Genomic DNA, 20,946 nt, shown 5'->3' with positions numbered 1-20,946 from the left:
CTCGCCTGCCAACCTTTAAAATGGGGACTTAAGCTAGGCATCTTTTTATGAGGCTTTTACCAGACCACTTCATATGGCACTACAACGGTTTCTTTCTTTCTTTCTTTCTTTCTTTCTTTCTTTCTTTCTTTCTTTCTTTGCTCTTTTTTTTTTGGCTTTTGGGTTGTAACTGTTGGTGCTTGGAGCTTACTCTGTGCTCAATATCACTTCTGATGGTGCTCAGAGGACCATACGGGGTGCCAGGTACTGGTCAGTATATGCAAAGCAATTGTCATATCCACGGTACTATCTCTCTACCCCCACCCCACAAAGTATCTTATGGTGCTTCTGCTGCTATTATTTTTAGTATTTCTCTCTGTAGACAGCAAAGTACTAGAAGGCAAGAATTCTAAACACATTTTCAGTCCCCTTCTCACAACCAAAAACACCACGTTCTTTGTCCTGGAATGGGTACTCTTAATTTCATGACCTTGAGAGTAATTTAGTCTTAATTTTAAGGCCTCATGGCTGGACAGATGGTACAGTGAGTAGAATGCTTGCCTTGCATGCAGTCGATCCAAATTTGATCCCCAGAACCACCTATGGTCCCAATTCCACAGGACTGATCCCTGAGCATAGTTAGGAGTCAGCCCTTATCATTGCCAGGTCTGACCCCTCAAAATAATCCACAAAATTTTTTTTAAGGTCTTCATTTTATAATATGTTAAATGAGGGTTACACTAGAGGACTCTTGAGATGTCCCTTCCTTGAATCTAAAGTTCTCTTGTAAAAATACACTTTAAAAATTTTCTGGCACTGCAGCACTGTCCTCCCGTTGTTCATCGATTTGCTCGAGCGGGCCCAGTAACATCTCCATTGTGAGACTTGTTACTGTGTTTGGCATATCAAATACGTCGCAGGGAGCTTGCCAGGCTTTGCCGTGCGGGCAATGAGAGTATCTCACCCGGCTCTCCGAGAGGGGCAGAGGAATCAAACCCGACTCAGCTGGGCCAGCCGCACCCAAGGCAAACGCTCTACCTCTGTGCCATCGCTCCAGCCTAACTCTGGAAATCCAAAAAATGTAGTATTCATTCTGCACATTGAAAATTATACACCGTTTCCTTCCCACCCCAACGAGACTCGAGTCGCCGCCCACGAACGGCCTCTCTGGCTCCTGAGCAAGCTGCTTAACGGCCATGACCCTAGAGACTCAGAAACAAATCTTGAAACCCAGAGGCTTTTGGCAGAAATGTGTCTGATCCCTGCAGTAGACTACTGGCACGGGGCCACCCCAGGTGAGAATAGGTTTCGTACCTTAGCCTGTACCCCCAGGCAGCTCGATGGCTGCCATACTCCAGAGCCCACTAGATGGTCAGGTTTGGGCCCACAGTGACAAGACACTCACGGGATGGGGATGGAGCCGGCCCTTTCCTCCCCACCCCAAGGAGACCCCGAGCAGCCGCCCACGAAGAGCCTCTGACCTAATCAAGCTGCTTAATGGCCATAATTCAAGAGACTCAGGAACAAATCTCGGAACCCAGCAGGTTTGGGCAGAAATCCCTCCAGATTTAAGTGTTAAAATTTCGGAATTCCAAAATTGCACGGCCACTAATGCGGCTGTGTGGCATCTTATGTTATTCATAACCAGCGATAGAAAACTACGTATCTACTGTTGCCTTTTTACCAGATCTGAGTGTTGGGGCAAAATCCCAAATAATAATGGTGGGTCTGGTGTCATAATGTTGAATATAATGAAAGTAGAGAGACAGTAATGTGGAAATCATCTGACCCACAGGTAGGGGGAGGGCGTGGGATGGGGCGGTATACTGGGGATTTTGGTGGTAAAAAATGGGCATTAGTGAAGGAACGGGTGTTTCATTGTATGACTGAGACTTAAACCTGAAAGTTTGTAACTGCTCTCACGGTGATTTAATAAATGAAATTATAAAAAAGAAAAAAAAAGTAAGGTGGAGTGCATGCCCAATTCAATCAGCCTAATCAATGGCTGAATAAATAGCAATACGCCTACATAAAAATAAATAAATTGTCATGGTCACAATCCTCCCATTGTTCATCGATTTGCTCGAGCGGGTTCAGTAATGTCTCCATTGTGACAATTGTTACTGTGTCTGGCATATCGAATAAGTCACGGGTAGCTTGCCAGGCTTTGCCGTGCGGGCAAGATACTCTCGGTAGCTTGCTGGGCTCTCCGAGAGGGGCGGAGGAATCGAACTCGGATCGGCCGTGTCGGCCGCTTGCAAGGCAAACGCCCTACCCGCTGTGCTATCACTCCAGCCTGTTAAAATAAATAAATAAATAAATAAATAAAATGATATGCCAGACACAGTAACAACAAAGTCTCCAATGGAGACGTTACTGGGCCCGCTCGAGCAAATCGACGATCAACGGGAGGGCCTTTACTTTTACTCGAGCAAAAATATACACCAGTGGGGTCAGAGATAGTACAGTGAATAGGGTGCTGTCTCTGCATGCCAACCTGGGTTCACTCCCTGGCAACACATATGGTCCCCTAAGCTTCCCCAGGAGTGATTCCTGAGCACAAAGTTGGGAGTATACAAGTCGGGAGTACACACTGAAGACAGCTGAGTGTACCCCCCCAAACAAAATAAGTAAGTAAGTAAGTAAAGGCCCTCCCGCTGATCATCGATTTGCTCGAGCGGGCTCAGTAACGTCTCCATTGGAGACTTTGTTGTTACTGTGTTTGGCATATCAAATACGTCACGGGTGGCTTGCCAGGCTCTGCCTTGCGGGCGAGATACTCTCAGTAGCTTGCCGGGCTCTCCGAGAGGGGCGGAGGAATCGAACTCGGGTCGGCCATGTTGGTTGCATGCAAGGAAAATGCCCTACCACTGTGCTATTGCTCCAGCCCAAATAAATTAAAAAAAAAACAAACAGACAAAAAGATTTGGAAGGATAACATATCAGATAGTGTGCTTGCCTAGGGATCAATTTCTCCACCCCTTCTGGTACCCAAACGTGCCTGGTGTACTCACTCCTGGAGCACAGAGGGTGCTGGGATAGAATCCAGGATGGTCGTGGACAAGGCAAGCAGTAACATTGCTCCGGCCCCCAGTTTGTACTGACTTTTAGACAATTTAACTGGAAGGAAATCTCAAGCTATTCAGGTTTTTCTTTAAGTTTCTTTAGGCATATATATACTTCATATTCACCTTTTAACAGCAATTTCCCCCTTTTTAGGCCAGCCTTCCTGTTGCTTCCCCTTTACACCTCTCGTTTCCCTGGGTTTTTATTGTGGGAGGATGTGGGGTGGGGAAGGATTTGGGCTGCACCTGATGGTGCTCAGGGGTTACTCCTGGTGGAGCTCAGAAGACAAGATGGGGTGTAGGGGATCAAACCCGGGTCAGGCACATGCAAGGCAAGCACCTTACCTGGTGTACCATCTCTCCAGTCCCTAGTTTCCCTCCTTCAGCTAACAAATTCTGCCAGCTTTCCTCTTTTCGGTATGCTATCATCTACTTCCTTATCTCAGTTGCCAGGTCCTTAGAATTTTGCAATGAATTTGAAAGTGCTGCACTGACCTCCTTTATTTCCACTGGAGTTTTCCCCAGCATATGTAATGAACCAATTCATTGTACTACTTAAATACCTTGAGAATTCATCTTAAAAAAATTCCTTAACTCCTTGTCCTGGAATTCAAGGCTTTTCCCAGGTGAATGAAGGTGACCGCCACATGCATCAGGATTCCAGGACTGTTTGGCTGCACTCATGCCATCAGCGGCCTTCCCAACTCCGCCTAGGGACACCAGACTCATTGCGCATACTCCAGCTCAAGATCCTCGTGCTCTCCTTTGTTCCTCAAGACTCATCTTGATACATCTTAGTACAGTTTTTCCCAGCACCCTGTAGGAGCATCCTCAGCCACCACAACACTTCCCTCAGCTAAGTTTTCAGCAGATGCATGACACAATGTACAATACTATCCAACACCTGTGCTATTTCTAGATCCTGTTTTCCCCACAAAACAGAGTTCTTTGAGGACAAAGGATGATGTACTGAACTGTTCTCCTAAGAATTCTCCTAAGGATCTGTTATTGTCACAGGGTTGTCCAACTCCAAAGAGGACAGGGGACACATCCTTCTACCAAACAATGCTTCATATACAATTCAGCTTTTCACTCTGAATGAAAATCAATCAAGGGTTGCTGAGAACCTACACTCCCCATTCCCATCCAACCACCAAATCCACAGATTGTTCCTTCTACATATATAATTTTTCTTGGAGAATTCAAATGGAACTTGGAAACAAAAAGAAAATGTATTTAAGATGAAGCAAGAATGTTTCTGGTGAAGATAAATTGTGTCATTCATAAACATATATAGGGGTGTTCAAAACCACTACAACAGGTGTGGAACAGGAGTTAGAAGTGTGAGGAATTACTCTTGGCAGCTCTCCCCTCCCAGATGGATGTTCCCTATGTTCTCAATTCCATGTGCAGACCACAACTTCTATCAAGGAGAACTACTGGCATAGAAACCAAGCTGCGTCTTCCGCATTCTAAGAGGGTCTGTGGTGTAAAGAGACCACTTTTTCTTTAAAACAGAAAGTATATACAGAGGTGGAGAGATAATATAGGAGGAAAAGCATCTGCTTCGCATGATGGCCGACTCTGGTTCAATCCCTGTTACAGCACACGGTCGCCTGAGCACTGTCAAAGTGACCTATAAGCAGAGTCCAGAATAGCCCTTGGACACTCCCTAGGAGTAGCTCCAAACTCCCTAGGAGTAGCTCCAAACACACTAAAAACAGTGTAGTTCAAGAAAATAATTTTGTGTTGGTGTTGAAGAAAGAAAGCACAGGGGGAAGGTGTTGGCCTTGCACACGACCGACCCTGCTCACAGACCCCTGAGCACCATCAGAAGTGATCCTTGAGCGGAGTCAGGAGTGAGCCCTGAGCACCCCAGACCGAAATCATAATTTGGGGCTTGAGAATTTTGTGTAATTTTTCAGGCTGAGATGTAACTTAGAGAGACAGATTACCAAAGCTTGTAAGTGGGTAAGATTATTCCAGTAAGCAGTATTTAGACTTTCAAACTCTTTCAGAGGAAAGAAATCCCAGAGATATACATCCAAAGAATGTTTCACTTACTTGAAACTTCTTTTTCAGTAGGGGGATGAACAAGTAATAGTACCTGTTTTCTTCTCTGAGTTCGTTTTCCATGGTCTGTGTCTCCCGCTTCAGTTTCTGGGACCGTGTATAGTCTCTCCAGGCCCGCAGGACCTTCAGTTGAAGCTTCCAGTCAGACAGGGTTCCGGCTTTCCCCAACTCAATCCTATGATCAAGAATCAGCTTGTGCCAGGCAGAAAAATACCTTTTTTGACACTGCAAGGGGAACATTTGGAAAGTGTCTTGATTAGCAGTCATCTCTGACACTCGTGTGAAGAGCCCTCAGCTCACACTTGCCCTAGGATGCTTTCTATAGGCCCTAGGGACTTTGACCTTGACAGAAAAGGAACAGACGGCGCACGCCTGCTTTATTCTCATAATGACAAGAGTCCAAATCGCGCGTCTGAGACACTCTCCCCCCAGCCTCACAGCTCAAACAGTTCCCACTGTAAGCCGTCAGGCCTTTGGGGAGTGTACCAACAGTTCTTCCACTCAACACCTGAGTTCGGGGGTTTCCCCAGGGTCTTCTCTGCCAGTCCCACTTACTAGAGTTTAAGATATTATGCATTTTGTTAGAACTGCTGATTTCCTACACAAATGACTATGGGGTCCTAGGGAACAAGATACCATAATACAATAGCATCAGCTGGAATTCACCGGCCATGGGAGGGCTTCCCTGAGCAGGGTAGAATCCAGGTTATCAGGATGCAAAGATTCTGCCACTCTACACAATCAGACAAGAGCCTACTGACCCCAAGGCTGCTTTCTGAGAAGTATTTTAATCATGGTCCCAGTATTAAAAAAAAAAACAACGAATGGGGGGGTTGGAGCGAAAGTATAGCGGGTAGAGCATTTATCTTGCACACAGATGACCCGGGTTCGATCCCTGGCATCCCATATGGTTCCCTGAACACTGCTAGGAGTAATTCCTGATCACAGAGTCAGAAGTAACCCCTGAGTATTGCCAGGTGTGCCTGAGAAACAATAATACTTTAAAATAGATATTTAAAACATTTTATTATCTCGCCCGCATGGCAGAGCCTGGCAAGCTCCCCATGACGTATTCGATATGCCAGACACAGTAACAACAAAGTCTCCAATGGAGATGTTACTGGGCCCGCTCGAGCAAATCGATGATCAACGGGAGGGCCTTATTATTATTATCTAGTTCTTACTCTGGAGAACCTGGCAGGCTACCAAAAGTATCATGCCCACACTGCAGAGTCTGGCAAACTCCTGGTGGCATAATCAATATGCCAAAAACCAGTAACAATGATCGGTCTCATTGTTCTGACCCTGAAAGACCCTCGAATGTGGCACTTTCTAAAATCTCAGGGCTAGGACGAAGAAGACATTACTGGTGCCTGCTCAAAGAAATCAATGAACAACAGGATAACAGTGATACAGTGATTTAAAACAACAAACAAAAAGACCCAGGATGGGGCCAGAGAGATAGTACATCGGGTAGGATGTTTGCCTTGCCCCTGGCCAACCAGGTTCAATCCATGGTACCCCAAAGAGTCCTCTGAGCCCACCAGGAGTGCTCCCTGAGTGCGGAGCCATGAGTAAGCCCTGGGCACCACCAGATGGGGCCCTCAAACAAGCAAGTAACAAAATTTATAAACAATGAAAACAACAAAAAACTGAATTATAGTTCTTGCCAAATAGCTCCTATCAGGGTGGAGAGATAGTAAAGGACTTAAGGCATTTGCTTCACCTGTGGTCAAAGCTGGCTGTATTTCAGGGATCTGCCTCTGCCCCCCTGGGTATCTCTGGGAGTGACCCCCAACACAGTGCTAGGAGTAAGCCCTCAGCATGTGGTCAGACGAAACGAAACAACACCATGCCCCCCCCCCCACACACACAAAGGGGCTTCTATTCTTCTTAGCAAATCTGATGTGTCCACTCTATCAAATTACTCTCAGCGCTTGGCCTTATGCCAACCATGCTATTTCACAAGTTCCTGTCTGATCACACTCAGTTTCATCTTTCCTTTTTCCCTATGTCAGGAGCCCCTCTCTCAGGAAGCCCTCCTGTACCAACCGCTCTCCCTAAAGGTAAGAGCTGCCCACCATCCTTTGCTTTCTTCAGAACTCTCATCATACTGTGCTGATCACATATTTGCTGGTTTCCACTAGGCTAGTGGTTTCCAACCTTTTCACACTTATGGATGGACAGTTCTGGGTAGTAAACCTCTAGGGAAGGGGCTATGAATTGGGCGGTCAACCTGACAATATACCAGCGTGGGGAGCCCGGAAACAGTAAGCAGTCTGAGACACAGCGACTTGGTAAACACGAAGGATATCTTGCAACGGGCTGCAAGGGCAGGGTAGCCTTATCAGAGTTGGTTATGTGTACTGCTTTTTCTCCACAAAAATAGCTCTCTCTCTCTCTCTCTTTCTCTCTCTCTCTCTCTCTCTCTCTCTCTCTCTCTCTCTCTCTCTCGACACTGGTAAGCTTGGTAAACCCTTGTGCTTGAATTTGGGGACTGTGAACAAAGTTGTCTAAGATATGATCTTTCCTTTTTGAGAGTTATGTGGAAAGAGGATATATAAATTTAAAGATCAATAACTTAAGGGAACACATGCTAGTCTCCTCAGAAATAGCCTATTTGATCAGAAATACTTTCCACATAGGGATTCATTTTCCACATAGGGATTTATCTAAATGTTACCATTTAGATAAAATAAAATATCCTTTATTATAATGTGCGTGTGCGCGCGCGCGCGCGCGTGTGTGTGTGTGTGTGTGTGTGTGTGTGGTGCCAGAGATTAAACCCAGGTACTATATAAGCAAGGCAGGTGCACCACCACTGAGCCATATCCCTGGCTCTCTTTATTATAATTGCACATCAGGAGACACCACAGCCGACTTCACAGGGCTTAATCCCTTACCATGATGGATCCCACATCCAGACCTTTACCTTGAATCCCAGAAGAGGAAAGAAAGGAGGGTTTGGTGTGGGGAAGGGAGCAACAGGGGAAGATTAGCTGAATACAGGACATGCCACATGGAGGGCCGCAAAGCTATGAGGGTAAGGGAATATGACTTTTGAAATATTGTTTATCTACTCTACATTATACAGCTTTGACAAAAAAGATACTAACCTAGATGCCATAATAAAAATATTCATTGTGTCAGATAGATAGTACAACTTGCCTTACTCATACCCAACCTAGGTACCTCATGTGGTCCCCGCAAACCCCACTAGGAGACATCCCTGAGTGTAGAGCTAGGAGTAAGGCCTGGGCACCACTGGGTGTGGCACAAACACCAAACCAAAACAAACCAACCCTGTGTCTGTCTGTCAGACTCACTGAAAAAGTTCCTCTTAAATGACTCAGTGAAATATACTATCTCTAATACATAGCTATCTCTAATTTTAACTCTTGGAATATTTCTAATAATGAAATAGCACACAACAATCCACCTTGAAAATAATAACACTATTAACAGTGTCTCCCTGTCTGTTTTCACTCGGGGCACCCCAGAGCAGGGCAGGTGAGAGCCCTCCCCGCCCCAAGGGACCCAGCCCCGGCAGCCAACCTCCACTATCCAATGGCCGCCATGCTCCAGGCCACTTTCCACAAGCTCAGGGGGAGCCTCACACATGAGTGAAGTCCCACGGAACCCAGGTAATACAGAACTTTGTGATCTTGGACCCTGGGCTCAATGAGATCAGGGACCGGAGATGCTCTGCCCATTCCCCCCACCCCCGTCTCTGGCGACCCAGGAGTCACACCCATAAGCCACCTCCTGTTGGCGCCAGGTAGTCTTGTCATCAGTCACCATCCAGAACTCACGGCTGCTTTTCCCAGAATGGAGCATAAAATGAGACCCCCGTAACCATGCCACTGGACTCTGTCCCAGGATGTTTTCACTTGGGGCACCCCAGAGGGGGGCGGGTGAGAGACCTTCCCACCCCAAGGGACCCAGTCCCGGCAGCCGACCTCCACTACCCAACCGCTGCCACGCTCCAGGCTGCTTTCCACATGTTCAGGCCGAGCCTCACATGTGAGTGAACATATTCCTGGACACATCATAAGACACTCCCTACCCATTTTCCCTAATTACCACACCATATTTGATGGGGTTCAGACAGTAGACAACAAATCATAGATGGAAATATATATAAGCATATATACATATTTTCAGACATAAATACAAAAGCTCACAACACCCAAACTTAACAAAATGTTAGTGATATCCTATAGAATGTCTTAATAGCTCCTGCCAAAACAGAACAATTTTCACGCTGTTTTCTATATGAACACTTTTTGTAAGGAAGTTCAGCAGTTATTCATAACAGACAATACTAAACATATTCTTTCGTTTGTGTTTTGGGACAGAGGTTGGGGCTTGGGATGGAAACATCCCAATTTTGGTGGTAGGAAGGTGTAATGGTGGTGGGACTGGTGTTTGAATATTAAATGGAATCAAATATTGTGAAGTAACATAAAATTTTTTTAAAAAATTGAAACCCAAGCACAAAAATTTGTAAGTCTACAACTGCACCTCATGATGTCTCACTAATAAAAATTTTAAAAAAATAGTGTCTCCCTGTATTTCTACATTTTTTTCTGTAAAGTTCAAACCAACTTAAATTCCATATTCTCTCTCTCTCTCTCTCTCTCTCTCTCTCTCTCTCTCAACTTGAAAAGATATCTCTCTTGACTGGCCTACACCCAAAACAACAAAAGCAACCAGTGTGACGCAGATGTGGCGAGAAAGGGACCCTCCTTCATTGCTGGTAGGAGTGCCGACGGGTTCAGCCCTTTTGGAAAACAGTATGGCCGATTCTCAAAAAATTAGAAATTGAGCTCCCATTTGACCCAGCAATACCAGTCCTGGGAATATATCCCAGAGAGGCAAAAATGTATAGTCAAAGTGACATCTGCACTTGTTTGTTCATTGCAGCACTCTTTACAATAGCCAGAATCTGGAAAAAAAAAAAAACCTGAGTGCCCGAGAACAGATGACTGGTTAAAGGAACTTTGGTACATTTACACAATGGAGTACTATGTAAGGTAAAGGTAAAGGTAAAGGCCCTCCCGTTGATCGTCGATTTGCTCGAGCAGGCCCAGTAATGTCTCCATTGGAGACTTTGTTGTTACTGTGTCTGGCATATCGAATACTCTCGGTAGCTTGCCGGGCTCTCCGAGAGGGGCGGAGGAATCGAACCTGTGTTGGCCATGTTGGTCGCGTGTAAGGCGAACGCCCTACCCGCTGTGCTATCGCTCCAGCCCATGTAGCTGTTAGAAAAGACGAAGTCATGAAATTTACATGCAAGTGGTACTTATATGGAAAGTATCATGCTAAGCAAAATGAGTCAGAAAGCGAGGGATAGACACAGAAAGCTTGCATTCATCTGGGGAACATAAAGTAACAAAATAGGAAACTAACACCCAAGAATAGCCGAGATAAGTAGCAGGAGGTTTACTCCATAGCTTGGACGCCTATGCTAGGGGAAAAGGCAGTTCAGATAGAGAAAGGAACACCAAATAAAGGGTGTTGGGAGGATCCTCCCAGGATGGGAGATGCATGCTGAAAGTAGACTATAGACCAAACATGATTGCCACCCATTGCCTCTTTTGCAAACCACAACACCCAATAGGAGAGAGAGAACAAAAGGGAATGCCCTGCCACAGAGGGAGGGTGGGATGGGGGGATGGGGGTGGGAGGGATACTGGGATCTGTGGTGGTGGAAAATGGGCACTGGTAGAGGGATGGGTATTTGATCATTGTATAATTGAATCCCAAACACAAAAATTTGTAAGTCTACAACTGCACCTCATGGTGTTTCACTAATAAAAATTAAAAAAAAGATATCTCTCTCTCAACTTGAAAAGATACATGCACTTTCACAATTATTGCCAAGAACTGCATAAAAGCTAAGTTCCCACAGACTAATAAATGGATAAAGATGATGGAGAAGCATACATAATGGAGTATTTTTCAGCTTTTAAAAAGATGAGGGGCCAGAGAGATAGTATAGCAGGTAGGGTACTTGCTGTGCATGTGAAGAAATCAGATTTGATCTCTGGTACCATAGATGTTCCCTGAGCACTGAGAGTAGTGATCCCTGAGAAAAAAGTCAAGAGTAAGCCCCAAGCACGACCCAATGTGGCAAAAAAAAGGTTTTTTTAGTCGGAAAACTTTTAAAAGATGAATGTTTGTTATTTGGAACAACATGGATGGACTTGGAGGATTTTATGACAAGTAAAATAAGTCAAAGAAAGACAATCACCATTTCATTCATATATAGTATACAGAGAAAACAAACAGTTGAACCAAATAAAATAATTTGGCTAGGTGTGGTTCAAAAAGCAAATAAACAAAAAAGTCTTTCTAAAAAAGAAAAGATAAATTCGTTGCTTTTTTATACTGACAGGGAAGAAACTTGATTGACACATAACTTGGTACAGTAGAAAAATACTAGTAAATATTTGAATTAAAAAAAAACACACTTATATGGTTAATAAATGCTAGAGTAAATTAATTTATTTAAAAATACGTTTAGATTTGAGTTTTTAAGGTGTGTAATTCAGTTTTAGTAGACAGAACTTAATAACAGCACAGTGACAACACAACTGACTTCTTAAATTTGTTTAGTGTAAATTTTTGCCCCATCTACTCAAAGGAGTACTCCTGTTAAAATTTAAATGAAAAGGCTAGAGAGATAGTGCAGTGGGCTGACCCAGGTTCCATTCCCCCATTGAATATGGTCTCCCAGGGACCCACCAGAAGTTAATTCCTGAGTACCACTCAGTGTGGCTCCAAATAAAAATAAATCAAAATATAAGCTAAAAAAATAGTAAATGGCCACTTATTCCTGATTCATAGCAAACATTATTTAGGCAAGCAGATAGCCTGAAATATGCTTGGAGGGAAAAACTTTGAAAAGGAAAATACTCATGGTTCATCTTCTTTGGGAGATCTAAAATTCTGCCTTAAGGTGCATTCTGTTGCCTGTATCACAGCCTACAATGTGCTCGTTCTCTCTCTCTCTCTCTCTCTCTCTCTCTCTCTCTCTCTCTCTCTCCCCCCCCCCCCATTTCTCTAAAACTATTGTATTTTAAAAAACTCCACCTTAAATTTGGGAGGATGAGAAGTGGCATACTTCCCTAAGTCCCCATGCAGTATTCTTATTATTTCTTGCCTCAGCTGGGTGTTCGCTTCCCCCACATCCACTTCTCTTCTTTGGTCCTATATTCTGAAATTCCAATCGTGCCCTAACCCTTTGCTCTATGAAACATCAGCCATAATTTAAAACCACCATAGGTCTGAAATACATTATAAGACAGAAGAACTTAATATTTCTAATTTGCCAGTAAACTAGCTTAACTTCTCTCCATTTCTTACCCCAGTTCATATATTTGTGCACTGGGCTGTTTAATCATAGATTTTCACATCTGGTCTTACATTCTTTTTTCTTTTTCAATTTGAAAGCAAACGTTTATTAACTGACCAGATTATAAAAATATGGTAGATAACTTAGTTCATCCGTCTAATCAGCCGGTTGATTGGTCTTCTCTGTTGCCAGCATCTCCACCTTCTACAAAATGGGTGGTCTTTTTCTTGATCCCACCCTGGGGAGAAGATAATTTGAAGGGCCAGAGGAAGTTGTTTGCCTCTTTGAAGCGCTTTCCAAGAGTATAGATCTCATGAATCAGATCCTCCATGCAGATGATGCCATATTTACCCAGAGTTTGCGCGATCAGTGCATTATCCTGTTAGGGCAATTCGCTTCTTGTGGATTTTGCCACAACCATGCTTGTAGATCAATTCATTTACTGACTTCAGTTTTGGGTACCCCCATGCAATATAGGGTTCCACGATCCTCAGCATGTTAATCGAAGCCTTGTTGAGTTTAACAAAGGTACCATTGAATATTTGGCAAAGGCGGAGAAGCTGTAGCACCTTTTGGACCTTGGGGCTCACACCATTGATACCTCTGATTCTGATGACAAAAGCCAATTTGGGTTCCGCAGGGACGTAAAAGTTGCCAGCTTTCCTCGCCATCCTAGCCATGCGAATCTCTGTCCTGTACATCTGCCTATACTCCTTGTGATAATGCTTAGCTTGTTCGTAGATCAGCTTCCTCCTCGCCTTTCGAAGCATCTTTTGAGCAAACTTCTTTCTCAGGCGCTTGATCTTCAGCTCTGCAAAATTCTTTTGCTTTTTCTTCAGGGGTTCTGGCACATCAGGAAGCTTCTTTTTCTTCTCTCCAGCAGCCGCTGCTGCCGGCTTAGCAGGGACCTTCTTTTTCTTCTCTTCTGCGCCCTCCATGGTTCCAGTCGGAAAAGAGAGGTGGTCTTGCATTCTTTTAACAATTCCCCATCTCTTTATCAAAGTTGGGGTAATAATTATGGCTTGATAAAGACAAAATGAAATACAAAACCAAAAATTGTGGGGAGAACTCTTCCCAAATATATTTCCATTTATAATAACAAAATATATAAATATAATAGCACTGTAGCATTGTCCTCCCGTTGTTCATCGATTTGCTCAAGTGGGCACCAGTAATGTCTCACAACAAACTGTGAGACTTGTTGTTACTGTTTTTGGCATATCGAATACGTCACGGGTAGCTTGCCAGCCTTTGCCGTGAGGGCGAGATATTCTGGGTAGCTTGCCAGGCTCTCCGAGAGGGATGGAGGAATCGAACCTGGGTCGGCCACGTGCAAGGCAAACACCTTACCCACTGTCCTATCACTCCAGCCCATAAATATATTATTAATAAATATTAAAGTAATATATTATAAATAGTAAAATACCTACTATGTAAAAATTTTTAGAATAAAATACTACAGAGCTGAGACCATGGCTCAAAGGGTATTCTCTGCAACAGAGGCCCTAAGTTTGATACTCAGTGCTTCGTGGTCCCTTAAGCATCCTTGAGTATGGCCCCTGGTGGCCTGAACACTGAATCGTCAGGTTCATGCTGTCAGGCTGAGCTCCACCAGGAGTGGCGGTCCAGGCCCCAGTACAGCTGGGGAGCCCCCACCCACCCCGAACAACATATTAAATACTAAAGTGAAATTGAGAAAGTTTGTAAGGGAAACGCTTTTCTTCCTCAAAATATTCCTCAGCGCATCATTTGGTCATTAAGGATTCCACTCAAGAGAAGAAATGACAGGTCGCCCTGCTAAATTTATTACCTGTACTGCAGTTGCCCTCATTTTGTTGGCAAGAAAAGCTCTTCCCTGAAGTGTAATCACACTGCTGTCACCAGGATGATTGGCGTTAGGTGGAAAGCAATTTGCTATCTAATCTTCATTGTAATTCTAACCCTGTCACTAGAGATGCTTGTTCTGATTAATGAAGTGGGGAACTCATCAACATTCCTCAGCCATTTCCCTTTTGTCAGAAAGCTCAGTGATAATTGCATCAAAATTCTCAGTCAGGGAAAAGTAAACAATGAATTGTAAAGAGGACAAAATGTCAACAAGTTTACAATTTATTTTTGCTGAATGGAACTAGCTGTGGGGCAACTCCTGGACTTGGGGAGTTGGCCACAAACTGAATGTTAGGAAGAAGTTACCCTCCCTCCTGCCGCTTCCCAAAGGAAGGGGCTCTTGCGATACAATGAAGTGATGACGCGATCTCCAACTTCTTTCGTTTGTGGGGGGAACCTCAAAAGGTCACCCAGGCTGTGAAAGGCCTGAGATGGGAAGGGAGGATCTTTCTCATGGTATACGAGTGCAAGAAATAATGCTGAGAAGCAGCCTCTACCTGTCCATTTCGGTTTTCATAAGGTTGCATCAAAGCAAACGGGCAATCATTTCACTCCCTACTGAAGCGTGTATACTATGATCATGAACTACGTTAGGGAAAACGCTCTGATTGCTAAGTCCTGGACTTGCTATTGGCTTACATGGAAAAGCTCAGAGGCCTAAACTATGACAATCACTGATGTGCAGAATGCCACCACTAGTTACAGAGAAAACTTACACTGTGGGGAATCTGTTTGGGGAGCTTGGGGCCACACCTAATGGTGCTCGGGGGCTGCACCCAGCAGTGTTCCAGGGACCAGGTGGTACTGGGCTCAAGCCCAGAGTTTCCATGTGCAAAGCATGTGCTTCAGCAAGCCATCTCCCCAGCGACTATATTGAAGCAAATTTCACGCTGAATTTATTTCTACATGTTCTTTCCCCCACCTTTATTTTTATTTATTATTTATTTTTGCTTTTTGGGTCACATATGGTGATGCACAGGGGTTATTCCTGGCTCTGCACTCAGGAATTACTCCTGGCAGTGCTCAGGGGACCATATGGGATGCTGGGAATCGAACCCGGGTCAGACGTGTGCAAGGCAAATGCCCTACCTGCTGTGCTATCGCTCCAACCCCTTCCCCTCTATTTTTAAAAGCTAAACAAAAACACTCTTATTACAGAAATTTTTACATCCAAAAGTATATCAGGAGAAGAGATCCCTCAGCCAGTCTCAATTTTTTTCAACATTTAGGGTCGCAGGAACATGAATAAATCCTAGAAAACAGTTACATCATTTCAGCCATAAATGTCAATATATGTTGTGAACATGGGACTTTCCCCAGGTGTGGGAGGGACATCAGGGATGTAACCCACAATCAGCAAGTTCTTGACCAGCACCCATAGAGAAATTTTATAAATTATTCTTAATATTACCAAGAAATTCAATGAATAATATTTTTATAATAATCTAATTGTTTTACCCCTGAAATAGTAGATGATAGACTTACTATATAGCAGTAAAAATAACAGTTGTACTACACAATAAATTCTTTTTGTTCTTGATTTTGTGCTCTTGGCTAGAGCTGGCTGAGCTCAGGGTTCACTCCTGGCTCTAAGCTCAGGGGTAACTCCTGGCAGTGTTCAAGAGACGATGTATGTTTCCAAGGATTGAATTTGGATCAGCCACGTGCAATGCAAGCACCTAACCTACTGCACTTCTCTCCGGCCCTACCGAGTAAATACTAACCAATAAAACTCTCTGAATTGTTAAAAAAAAAAAAAAGGAAAACACACACAAAACTGACCATAATAGAGTCTATAACCTGACTAGTTTTAGGGAAAAAAATCTTTCTGGCATAACTTCAGTAGGTTTCCAGGACCTCATGTCTTTAGGAAGGCAAACCCGTAGCTCTCCATTACCTTCTCCTCTCTCTTCTTCTTCTTCCCAACAGTCTCTAGCTCCTATGGCTCTCTGTCAACCTCAACCAACCTAGACTAGCCACCCCAAAAATACTGTTTAGCTCAGAATATACTCAACAAACACTTGGTTCACCTCTACTGTAGTTTGTCAATAAGACGTGTTGTAATCTCACTGTTCTTCAACAACTTATACTATTCACCTAAAATCTCTAGTGTTTAGGGCAAAGATATTATACCTTGTTTAATTTTGGAGGATGGGCTTCATTTATGCCAGACTCCTAATTTAAAAAAGAAAGTAGAACCTAATCTGAGACAAAAAAAAAATCGTATTTTGATTAACTGGTCCTCCTTGTCCATTCTGTGAGAATAAAGAATCTATGTTACTTATGGGCTGGAGCGATAGCACAGCGGGTAGGGTGTTTGCCTTGCATGCAGCTGACTCGGGTTCGATTCCTCCATTCCTCTCAGAGAGCTGGCAAGCTACCGAGAGTATCCCGCCCACACAGCAGAGCCTGGCAAGCTCCCTGTGGCAAATTCTATATACCAAAAACAGTAATAAGTCTCACAATGGAGACATTACTGGTGCCCACTCAATCAAACTGATGAACAAAGGGAGGAAGGTGCTACAGTGCTATGTTACCCATGGGTAAAAGTAGTAAGGAAGAATATAATAACAAAATAAGCAAACAAATTCTTTAGTTGTATGAAGTAATATATAAAAATGCCTCAAATTCATCCTAAAATATAGACCACGTTTCTATATATACTCTGGTTTCTATATATTCTCTGTTTTCTCTTCAGATCATATAAATCTTTAGCATTTAACTAAAGTATAGACTGCCCTCAGCAATAATCTTACAGAAGAGGATTACATGAATCCCAATATTTTTCTTTCTCTGCAGATTTATTTACAAAAAGACCTTGTCTTCATTTTCTTCCACAAACATACGCAACAATGATAAGAGAGAGTTGCCAAATTTCAGTGCAGAAGTGATTTTTTTTTTTTTTGCTTCAATGCTGTGTAAGCAGTCCTGATAAAGCTATGATCCTTAGGAAGGACTCATGAAATGTAAATTGGGTAGTAGCTATAGTTCACATCATATTGTCAGGAAAAAATAAAACACATTTCCTCCTTTCCCCCAATATCATTTCATTCCTTCAGTTTTATTTGGGGCTTGCCTCTTGGAATGAGCTATCCTAAAAGTGTATTATTAACAATGACTCCTGTTGACTGATTGTTATTTTACTATTTAACAGAAAAATCAAAGAAGCAAAACAAAGTCTCTCCCCCATAGAATTAAGGTTTTACATTAGTGTTAACCCATCGTGATTCATTGTTCTCTTCAATTTTTCACAAGCAGGATGACTCTTATTAAGAAAACAATATGCATATTTTATGCAATTTCAGGATAGAGAATTAAGAAGGTTATTTTCCAAATAATACAAGAATTTCGTTGATAATCCTGTTGTTTCTGCTAATTAGCAATGACATGTGGATTACTGAATCTCCCCAAGAGATTTCACTTCAAGATCAAAGACAAATGGAAAAGACTGAAATCATACAGTTTCTAGGCAAAAACAGATGTTTTGGATAAAGCAGAGATCTGAAATGAAATATGTGGAGAAGGAGTATGAATTGTACTGCACCTGAGCTTGTGTTTTGATAAAAGAGCCTGCACTCTTTTCTTTCAGAAAGTTTCCTGTGAAATAACATGGCTGAGGTGTGACTATATTAAGAGATTGTGTCGGGAAGCAAATACCATGCAGAGGTAGAACATGGAGAATTAGAGGCATTAATTCTAAAGCCAAACTAAAGCAATCACCAGAAACACTAATGTGTTTAAGGTGCTCCTGCAAATACTCTATGAAGCCCACTTTTGGGTTTGTGCCAGCGAACAGTCTTGAAGGTGCTGACATTAGCTTCCTGTTTTCTAGTCACTCATCTGATGATTGCCCTGGTTTTCAATCCTATAGTTAAAATTATGTTGCTGAGGATCCAAGTTTCCTTACCCAAGGGCAGCCTGAGGCTCCTTTGGAACCAGGCTATGAATGAGGAATGGGATCAAGATAATGAGCCCAGAGGGCCTGTGACTCCTGTGATATTTATCAGAGAACTGTCCTGTCTCTACTCAAGTGTAAATCCTGAGGAGTCCAGCTGGTGTATTTTTCCAGTGCCTCAATTATACCAAAAATGCACCAAGGAAACTTAGAGATTCACTAATAATGTTACAAAGCAACTAACATAATTATATTGAAAGGGGAGAACATACATAGCATACATAATTTCTTGGCTGAATAAGGACAAAAAAGGGATATAACAATATAAACGCTGTACCCTAGTTAGTAAATTTACTTCCATAGCAGTAACAGTTAGCCAATTCTGAAATTACTTTTATAGTTTGCTAGAATTAGATAAGTAAATGCATTTTAGATAAAGAGCCTCAGATTTCTTATGATCAGACTAAGAGGTTATAAATAAGCAAAGCTATAATGCAGTGCTGGATCAGGGCTGAAATTATTATGATGAACAAAGACACATACACACTTAAACACATTCATACACTCAGAGAATGAGAGAGATAGAGAGAGAGAGGGGGATTGAGGGAGAGAAATAAGTTACAAACAAGGAAGGGGGAATGTTTTTGTGTACTATTTTGTAACTTATTATATCTGAAAAACTAAAATTATTTCAAGGGCACCTGTCCTTCACCAACTACAAGACCAAGATGACTGCCCTCCGACGTCATGATGGATCTATCACATCTTCCAGAAGGGCAATGGAAAAGATTATCCATGACTTCTACTCAGATCTTTTCGATAGCCACGTCCACCTGCCCACATACCAAATTCTGCAGGATGGATATGCCGTTCCCAATGTTCTCCCTTCCGAAATCCAACATGCCATTTCATCGGTAAAGAAGCGAACAGCACCTGGCCCAGACAAGGTCAGACCTGAGCACCTGAAGAACCTACCGTCAGTACTTATCAATACTCTGGCTCAGCTCTTCACACATTACCTGTCTGAATGCAAGGTTCCGGCCCAATGGAAAACCAGCAGGACCGTACTACTGTTCAAGAAGGGAGATATCCACGACATTGGCAACTATCGTCCCATCTGCTTATTATCTGTCATCTACAAGCTGTTCACTCGAGTCATCCTGAATCAGATTGGCAGAACACTAGATGAAGGACAACCATGAGAGCAAGGCAAGTTCCACAAAGGATTCAGCACGATCGACCATATCCACACGAAGCTCATTGAGGTTTCTCAGGAGTTCAAGATGCCGCTCTGTCTAATGTTCATTGATTTAAAGAAGGCCTTTGATTCTGTTGAGACTGAAGCGGTCATTGAAGCCCTAGCCAATCAGGGCATTCAAACTCAATGCACCAGGATCCTCTGTGAGCTGTATTACGGATTCACTACCAGGATCTCACCATTCTACAAAGAAGTGATCATCCATGTCAAGAGAGGGGTTCGGCAGGGTGATACTATTTCACTGAAACTTTTCAGTGCCACCCTCGAGAACGTCATGCGACAACTGGAATGGGAAGGAATGGGAGTGAAGATAGATGGTTGGCAACTACACCACCTCCGCTTTGCTGATGACATTGTTCTAATAAGACCAAACATTAGCCAAGCAGCACAAATGCTGGCCGACTTCGACTGTGAGTGTGGAAAGGTCGGACTACAGCTGAATCTCACGAAGACAATGTTTATGAGAAACAGTCTCGTTCCTGACATTTCATTCACTCTCAATGGAACGAACATCTCCGAATGCAACAGTTATGTGTACCTAGGTCGAGAAGTCAACATGACGAATGACCTGGCACCCGAGTTGTGCAGGAGGAAGAGAGAGGCTTGGAACACCTTCAAGAGTGTCGAAGAAACAGCTAAGAGGACGAAGAACCTCCGGCTCTGGGCACATCTTTTCGATTCCACTGTTCTTTCTGCATTACCATAAGCTGCCGAAACCTGGGCCCTACGAAAGCAGGATGAGAACGCTACCCAAAGAGGAATCGAAAGAGCTATGCTTGGAGTATCACATTTCACTCAAATGAGAGAAAGAATTTGGAGTTCTGACCTCCATCAACGGTCAAGAATCAGGGACACTGTCTCTTTTGCCAAGGCATCGAAAATCAGATGGGCTGGACACATAATGAGATTTGGAGACGACCGCTGGACTAGAGCCATTACAGACTGGATTCCATGCGACGTCAAAAGACTGTGTGGCCGTCCACCTATGAGATGGTCAGACTTCTTTGTGAAGACCCTGAATGATCAGTTTGAGGCTCTTCGTGCTCCTAGAATGAGCAGACACCATTGTGCTACACTAGCATGCAACAGGGACAAATGGAGATGTTACTGGCGCCCGCTCGAGCAAATCGATGAGTAACAGATGTCAAGTGATCAAGTGATTTCAAAATAAAACTTCAAAACATAGTATAGATCCAAATTAAGTACAGTCTGTGGTGAAATGGAGATAATTAATTCATAATCTCTCATTTTTAAAAACACACCAGTGGGTCTTTTTAAAACTGAGTAATCTGCAAAGAAGCTTCTAGACCCTGCACCAGATTGAGTTGTATGAAGCACCCAGAGCAGGGCAGATGAGCCTACCACCCACCCAAACAGAGCCCCCGTAGCCAAAAACCTCCACATTCCACAATCTCTGCCATGCTCATGG

General features: G+C 43.3%; 1 protein-coding gene and 1 pseudogene across 1 annotated transcript in view; both read right to left on the bottom strand.

Moving 5' to 3' along the window:
• Positions 1 to 20,946, bottom strand: part of CCDC191 (coiled-coil domain containing 191) — a 94,044-nt gene that overhangs the window by 42,461 nt on the left and 30,637 nt on the right. Inside the window, exon 8 of the mRNA XM_056109229.1 lies at positions 5,152 to 5,342. Coding sequence (XP_055965204.1) covers positions 5,152 to 5,342 — 191 coding nt within the window. The remainder of the gene's footprint in view (positions 1 to 5,151; positions 5,343 to 20,946) is intronic.
• On the bottom strand, positions 12,621 to 13,428 carry LOC130018515 (60S ribosomal protein L7-like; annotated as a pseudogene).

The sequence above is a fragment of the Sorex fumeus genome, unplaced genomic scaffold (assembly GCF_029834395.1).
Source record: "Sorex fumeus unplaced genomic scaffold, SorFum_2.1 ptg000265l, whole genome shotgun sequence".
Taxonomy (NCBI): Eukaryota; Metazoa; Chordata; class Mammalia; order Eulipotyphla; family Soricidae; genus Sorex; species Sorex fumeus.
Note: the sequence above shows the minus strand (reverse complement) of the source record. Positions and strands in the feature narration are given on the sequence as shown.